Genomic DNA, 8030 nt, shown 5'->3' on the forward strand with positions numbered 1-8030 from the left:
GTATCACTGCACCGAGGGCATGTCCCCTCTGGCAGCCCCATTCCCCAGGGGGTGGCCAAAGAGGGCCACTTCCCCTCAGCAGGCTTGCCCCAAGAGCTAGGGCATTGGTATGGAGCACCGGTGCAGCTGATGTCAGTGCGCCCCTACCCAGCGCCCCTGTTCCAGGCAGAGGCCCACGCTGCATGCACTTGCAGGCTGCATGCACAAACGCCCCTCCCTGCCATGGCACAGGCAGCAGGATCGGGGCCGCAAGGAGAGCTCCAGGGACCCAGCCCTGTCAGCCTTCCTGTGGTCTCCCCCATGTCAAATTTATGAGTCGGCCCTAGAAAGTGCCCAAGTAGGGGGCCTACACGGTGCTGGGAACTCCCTGACACCCAGAGGGATGGGGCCCCGTGCCAGGCCCTAGTGACAGATCCCCGGTGTCTTTTGCCTCTCTAACTTGTTCTGTCTGTCTGTCTGTCCTGCCCTGTCCTCCCTCTCCTCCCCTCCACCCGCCCCACTGCCAGGCACTGCTAGGCCACTATGCTGGGAAGCCACATTCCTCTCGAACCAGACTCTCCTTCTCCTCTGTGTGGTCCTGGGCTTTCTCCTCTTGGTCGCCGTGCTGGCCTTCACCACCGTTCTCCTGAGGATGAGGAAGCAACACGGTAGCTTTGCGGCTCGGGGCTTTGCCAGAGCGAGATGGGGCACTTGGGCGCCAGGCAGAGGGGGGCTAGGTCTGCTGGGAAAAGCCATCACACAGACCTTTCTGCAGAGGGGGTGACATCGCAGGAGCTGCAGCAGGGCCAAAGCTGGGGTCGGGCAGGGAGAAGGGGGGGAGCATGGGCAGCACCCAGCTGTGGGGTGACATGGAACAGGGCCCAGTCCCCTGCTGGCGTCATCGCTGGGGGGACTCGGGATTGCTTTGCCGTGGCTGCAGAGCTCTTTCCCCGAGAAATGGCAGCCGCCAGCATGTCAGGGGAGCCTTCCCAGCACCAGAGCCCAGGGCGAGATGGGATCCGGGGAGCATTCAGAACAAGTGGGAAGCCCCTCCCCAGTGTGAGGTCTCCTGCTGGGGCTGCGCCAGGCCTTGTACGGCCTCCCAGAGCAGCCCACCTCCTTTCTCCCCCGTCTTTGCAGCTCACACCGTGTCCTCGTCCTCGTCAGCCGCCCCAGTCCTGATGAATCACAGCGCACAGGGCCCGGAGACGGCCGTGGGGGGCTCCAATGACTACAGGAAAGTCCCCTCCCATCCCCCCAAGGCAGAAGGTAGCTACTGTTTCTCAGCCTGCCCCACTGCCCCTCCCGCAAACCCAATATCTTTGCCTCCCCCCACATCCTCTTCCCCCACTGCCTCTCCCTGCTTCTCAGCTCTCTGAGTAACCAATCTTCTCCGTCCCCACAGCCTCCCACATTCTGCCCCTCACCCCCCACCTCTCTGCCCTTCCCCCACTTTCTCCTGCCCCGCACCCCACCTCTCTGTCCCTCCTCCACCTTCCCCTCCCCTGCACCCTGACTCTCTGCCCCTCCTCCACCTTCTCCCCCGCACCCTAGCTTTCTGTGCCTCCTCCATCTTCCCCTCCCCTGCACCCTAACTCTCTGCCCCTCCTCCACCCCCTCTCCCCCGCACCCTAACTCTCTGCCCCTCCTCCACCTTCTCCCCCGCACCCTAACTCTCTGTGCCTCCTCACCTTCCCCTCTCCTCACAGCCCTTCCCACACACTATGACCCCCCCTTCTCTACCTTTCTCTCCCCACACCTTCCCTGCCCGCACTGCCTCTTCTCCACAACCTGCCATTTAACCTATCCTGACCCCTCCCCTACATCCCACCTCTCAGCCCTTCCTGGACACTGGCTTCCACCCTGGCTGAGTATCTGGCCAGAGGCCCCTGGTCCTTGTTCCATGGGTGGTTGCTAGTGAGCCAGGAGAGCCAGCTGCTTACATGGCTCCAGCTCCACCCCAGCCACATTCCCGTCTGCTCCATTTCCGCCACTGGCACTGCAGGGCCCCCTGAGCTGCATGGCCCCCGTGGGATCTGGGCATAGCAAGCCCTGGTCCAGGCTCCCTGGTAACCGCTCCCTCCGTGTCCCCCTCGCAGAGCCGCCGGCCGTGCCCGCTCCTGGCTCCGAGGACTCCGATTCCGACTACGAACACTATGATTTCAGCAGCAAGCCGCCTGTGGCGCTTTCCACCTTCTACAGTGAGCAGCCCTGCATCACACGGGCGCCTCGCAGCCTGGGGGCTCTGCCTCCCCTTGGGCCTGGCCTCCCTCACGCTGCCCTGTGCCAGCCTGGGCTGCCCAAACACACACACAGCTCTGCCCATGCCCCTCCATTCCACCCCACCGCCACTGCTGTCTTCGCCCTGAGCCCCCTCCCCTCAACTCTGCTAAAGCGCCTCCATCCCCACCCACAGCCACTGCTGGCCCAGCCCTGGGCCCCCTCCCCACAGCTTCACCAGAGCCCCTCATTCCTGACCAAGAGGGGTTGAGGAGAGGGGTGTATGGGGCCTGAGATCAGATGGTTTGGGACGACAGGAGCCACAGGGGTTGGTTGGGGGTCACAGTGCTTGGAAGGAGGGATCACAGGCATTGGTTGGTACCAGGGGGATCCGGGAGTCAGGGGTACAGGTTGCCTGAAGGCAGAGGGATCTGGGGGAATCAGTGAGCGTAGGGATTGGTTGGGATCAGGGGGTGGCTGGGCTCAGGGGGATCCAGGGCTCAGGGGGTACAGGGATTGGTTGGGCTCAGGGGATCCAGGACTCATGGGGTACAGGGATTTGTTGGGTGCAGGGGAGGGTCCAGGGCTCAGGGGGCACAGGGATTGGTTGGGATCAGGGGAGGGTCCAGGGCTCAGGGGGCACAGGGATTGGTTGGGCTCAGGGAGGATGCAGGGCTCAGGGGGTATGGGATTGGTTGGGCTCAGGGAGGATCCAGGGCTCAGGGGGTATGGGATTGGTTGGGTTCAGGGAGGATCCAGGGCTCAGGGTGTGCAAGGATTGGTTGGGATCAGGGGAGGATCCAGGGCTCAGGGTGTGCAAGGATTGGTTGGGATCAGGGGAGGATCCAGGGCTCAGAGGCTACAGGGATTGGTTGGGCTTGGGGAGGATCCAGGGCTCTGGGGGTACAGGGATTGGTTGGGCTCGGGGGGTACAGGGCTTGGTTGGGCTCAGGTGGGATCCAGGAGTCAGGGGCCGCAGGTTGCCTGGGGCCAAGGGGAGCGGGAGGGGCCAGGTCTGGGAGCAGTGTTAGTGAGGATCTCCCAGCTTACCCTTTGGCCTCTGGTTGCAGATTCGCTTCGGCACCGGCCAGCGGACGAGACCCTCCCCGCAAGCGGCTTCCCCCCAGCACCTAGCCAGGAGATGCTGAGCGAGGCCCCGGAGCCCTGGGGCCTGGCGGAGCAAAGGCCCCACGAGGGTGAGCTGGTGATGCTGACGGGGGGTGATGGAGACGGGCAGCACAGAACCAGAAAAGGGGCCTCAGAACCCCAGCTGGAGCAGGCAGGGGCGATGTTAGAGCTGGGGCCTCTTGGCTTGGCTGCCCTCAGACCTCATCTGTCTACCCCAGGAGTGCACAGGGAGGGGCGCAGTTCATGCTGGGGATGAAGCAGGCAGGCGGGGCTGTAAACCCACCCTCCATGTCGCTCTGTGTCCCCCGGGGAGGGACGGACTGGGGCACTGCCTGCTTGGGAAGGCTTGTGCTCATGGAGCCACTGGCTGCCTCTCTTGCAGGGTCCCCGGGCGAGTTCAGCTCCTCCTCCGAGAACACCTATTACAACAGCAGCACCACCAGGCAGCCAGAGTGGAGCAACTCAGCCCCTCCTCCAGCTGGAAACCTCTTAGCACCACCCCCTCCTGCCCTGGGCAACAGTGGCTCCCAGCTCTCCTTCCAAGGTCAGTGTAATGAGCCCATCCTTGCTGGCTCTGGGGGCCCATGGGAGCCTTTCTCCCCCCCCCCCCACCCCCAACAACTTTGGTCTCCCCCCCTTTTTTTTTCTCAACAGAATTTTTTTCCCAGTGTTTTTTTTTGGGGGGGTCGGTATTTTTTGTTAAACCTGGCGACCCTACTTGGTCCTAGCTCTGGAAGGAGTGTGAGCTCCATGTTCAGGGAGCCCCAGTCAACATTCCCTCACAAGAGCCTCTGGCTCCTCCTCTGGGCATTGGTGGGAGCAGGCTGTGGGCTCTATTCCCAGCCAGGGAAGGGCCAGGAAGGCTCTGCAATGCCCTGACCTGCGGTGCAGGGAGGGGACTTCTCTGCGGACATCAGGATTGATGGCCTGGTCTGGCTTGTGACAGCTGATGGGAGAGAATTTCCAGCCCTTCCTGCTGGATTCCCAATAGGGATAGTTGCTCCAAGTCCTCTTCCAAGCACCTGGAAGTGCTTCTCACCCACTGCATCAAGAGGGTGAACGTGTCTGGGGTTGTCTCCAGCAGGGGCCACCAGTGCCGACAGCTCCAGCACCTCATCTGGGGAGTGGTATGAGAACTACCACAGCACGGCGCACCAGGAAGCCCAGCCGGCGGACATGTCCTCCAGCCCAGGTGAGGGAAGGGGAGGAGAGTAGAGGAGGGAGTGTGGGGAGGGACCTGCAGACCTACTGGGTGAGGAGCAGGCAGGGCCCTGTGTTCCCAACACTGCTGAGCCCAATGCTGGGTGCTCATGTGAGAGAACGTGATTCAGATCAGCTTGTAGTCGACAGAGAACGAGAATGCAAAAGGGGGCTAGGGAAGGAAATGGACAGAGATCAACACCGAGAGAGAGGAGGGTGGAGGGAGTCGCTGAGGCAGAGGCAGACAGATGGCTGCATGGATGGAGGGAGGCAGGGATGGGAGGTGGCTGTGGGAAGGGAGGGATGAAGGATGGGAGTTGATGGGATCCATTGTTTTAGCCTGGCCAGCTCTCCCTCAGCCGTTGGGGAGCTGTGAGCCTGGGAACGACTCCTCCGAGGACAGCGATTATGATGACATCCAAGGTCTGGCCTACTAGGGCAGGGAATCACTGCAGGTCTGTGCCTCCAGCCCTCCCTCCTGCCTCCAACACAGTGACAACACATCCGTGGGTGACCACTGACCCTCGCACTCCTGCTCGGAAGCTGTTTGAGTAGCCCAGGCTCAGCCAGGAGCAGGGGGAGGGGGAAGGTAGGTCAGCAGGTTGCAGAAGCTGCCCCGAGTGGACCAGCATTTCCCAATGCAGCCCCAGAGGCTCCGGAAGGTGCTGCATGCCTCTACCACGGAAACCCTCAGAGCCTCACTCAAGAACATCCCCTTCCCAGGAGCCGGTGCCCAGCCAGCCCTGACCTGTCAGGCCCATAAGTGACCTCCCCACAGCAGCTGGAGGGTGTCCAGGACTCCATTCTCAGTGCTCAGGACAGAGGCTGGGCTCTGTTCCCAGCCGGGAAAGGTGCTTGGACATATGGTGATGGGAGCAGACCCGAGATCTAGCTGGAGCCTACGGCTGGTAAGCAAGACATTCGATGGCCATGGGGAACAGCCAGAGTGCTGGGGAGCTGGCTTCGGTCCTGGGGATGTAGATTCCTGGCGGCAATCACCAGTCCTGTGATTAGCCTGCAGACAGGACTAATCAGAGTCAGTCCACAGGGGGTAGCTCCTCCACCAGGCCTCCAGCTTCATCCCCAGTGGGCAGAAGCAGCTGGGAGGGAGGGTCTGTTCCATTGGGTTGCATCCCCAGCCTTGCTGCCACCTCGCTGTTGGACTCACCCCCTCCGTGCCTCGGTTTCCCTGTTGGAGATGGGGATTGTGGTGCCCCATGTGAGCCTGCATGAACTGAACGACAATGAGATCCTGAGACAGAAGAGGAGCTGTGAAGAACTGTGGGTGATGGATGGCCATGGAGGATAGCACGTCTCCCCCCCCTCCCACCCCCAGGCAAGGAGAGCATGGCTGAGGGCTGGTGGCAGTGCCGAGGGATTCAGAGCTGCTGCCCATGCTGTACCCATCTCCCAAGCCTACACTGGAGACAAGTGGCTGCAACCTTCCACTGAGGCTTAAATGGAATTTAAGTGGACTTTTTCCCCTTGGAAAATGTAGATGAAAATGGAGGGAAAAATTATTTAGTTGAGATTTTTCTCTGAGATCTTTCTGGATTTGTATTGAACAAACAGAATCATTCCCCCCCCCCCCCCCCCCCACACACACACACTCACGAAACCCCCAAACCTTTCAATGGAACCTCCGGGGGGGAAGGTTTCCCTCAGAGCCCTTTTGGCACCAGAAGAAATGTGGCGACAGAGATTTCCAAGCAGCTCTAGGAGTGAGACTGAGAGGCCTGGGCTGCTCTCACGGGGACCACCGCGCAACCACATTTCCCTACAGACACTTGTTGGTCTCCCCCATGGCCCGGGCAGGTGGCTGCACATTCCAATCCCCCTCCTGCACAGGGGAAAGTGAGGCACGGCCAGTTGAAACAACGTGATCAAGGCTACCTGCCGAGCCAGTTTCAGCTCCTAGCCCTGGGTTTGTTCCTCCAGCCCCCTGGGACATTGCTCCTGTGGTTTGCTCAGTGGGCATTTTATTTAGCTATCAATCCCCTGCAGCATGGACCTGGGACTTTCCCCTGCAGGCCTGGAGCAGGGGGGAGAGGAGAGCTGCAGGAAAGGACACAATAATGAATGTATCTTCCAGAGTCTGGGAGCACAAGCTCTGTGCCCATAGCGGAGCAACGTGCGGCTTCTGCACTCGGCTGCTCCCGCGCGCTCCAAGCGGCAGCCCCACTGCAAGGCATGTTGTGAGATTAAAAGGCTTTGACTAGAGGACTGGTAGGAGACTCTCTTTATTTAAGCTTTTAAGAATGGTAGCTTTGGGGGTCAGTAAAACTCAAGGCCACATGGTGTAAACCAGTGCTTCCCCATTGGAATCAGTGGGGCTGACAATCTGAGTGCCCGCCCCGAGGAGCTGTGAGAGAGAGACCTGATTTGCAGCTAGGCCTCTTGTCAGCCTGTGATACCACAGGGGCCTCACCATGCCCCAGGCCTTCATGCTCCTCCCAAATTTACTCAGGATCACATTTCTAGGCCTGTCACCTTTGCATAGGGGTTCTGTCCGATATTGTACTTGTACGACTCTCGCTTGTAGGACTCAGTCAGTCCAGGGGGCTGTCCACTAGCTGCATGTGTTCAGCTGATGTGAGAGCAGGCCCTGAAGCTCTCCTATTCAGAATGAACTCCAGCAATGTGTAGGTGGGGGGGCTTTACATTGTTTTTTTTCCCCACAGACAAAATATGCATTTTTCAGGGTCCAAAATGTTCCTTGCTGTAATGGAAATAATATTCTTACATCGTTAGGGTCCATTTTGAACCAGACAGTCTGGTATTTGAGACCGGGAAACAAACTGAGAAAATACCAGGCATATAAAATGTCCGGTATTTTGTAATTAGGTAAGTTTTATTATTAGGAGTATCAGTACGTAGTTGCGAACTGCCTGGCTGGTAGACATGCTCACGCTGTGTGAGTGGCTCTACCAGCCAGGCAGTACGCAACTATGCGAAGGTGGGGCCGGGGCGGGAGGGAATCCTTGGGGCCGGACTCGCTCGTGCTTCGCCAAGACCGTGCACGGGACGGACAGCACCCCAGGATCTGCGTGCGCCTGGGTCAGTCCTGCTCCCCGCCGGCTGATTCCCCCCCTCTCCCCCCCCCCGGCCATCCCCGCTCCCCCCGACCCCCTCCTGGCCAGCCCTGCTTCCCGCCAGCCTGTGTCATCCCTGCCGGCCAGCCTCGCTGCCCCCGACCCTCACCCCACCCTCCATCAGCCCTGTTTGCGAACGGACGGACTGTTTCCCCCCCACCTCCTCCTCCCAGCCAACCCCAATCCCCTCCCAGCCAGTCTCCCCCCCCCCCCTCCCCACTTCCCTTCTGAGATCAAATGTCTCCGGTATTTTTTTTGAAGCCACCTGGTAACCCTACACATCATCTTACCCCCAACAGTTTCCCACTCCCAGAGACTTCAGTTCAAATGCACTGGATTAGAGAAAACAATAAAACTACAATGAGTGACTTTAAATGAGTAACAAGTAAACGTCAGAAAGACAACTGGTGC

General features: G+C 60.0%; 1 protein-coding gene across 3 annotated transcripts in view; it reads left to right on the top strand.

Moving 5' to 3' along the window:
• Positions 1-7369, top strand: part of CD6 (CD6 molecule) — a 32949-nt gene extending 25580 nt beyond the window's left edge. Inside the window, exons 7-13 of one of the 3 annotated variants that reach the window (XM_075928401.2) lie at positions 507-647; positions 1120-1248; positions 2079-2180; positions 3270-3395; positions 3710-3871; positions 4412-4519; positions 4867-7369. In XM_075928401.2, coding sequence (XP_075784516.2) covers positions 507-647; positions 1120-1248; positions 2079-2180; positions 3270-3395; positions 3710-3871; positions 4412-4519; positions 4867-4964 — 866 coding nt within the window. In that variant the 3' untranslated portion in view covers positions 4965-7369. Of the gene's footprint in view, positions 1-506; positions 648-1119; positions 1249-2078; positions 2181-3269; positions 3396-3709; positions 3872-4408; positions 4520-4866 lie in introns of all 3 variants that reach the window. The other 2 variants (XM_075928400.2, XM_075928402.2) reach the window with 2 other exon arrangements.
• Positions 7370-8030: the final 661 nt, after the last annotated feature.

This window comes from Pelodiscus sinensis, chromosome 5 (assembly GCF_052426305.1).
Source record: "Pelodiscus sinensis isolate ZL-2025 chromosome 5, ASM5242630v1, whole genome shotgun sequence".
NCBI lineage: Eukaryota > Metazoa > Chordata > Testudines > Trionychidae > Pelodiscus > Pelodiscus sinensis.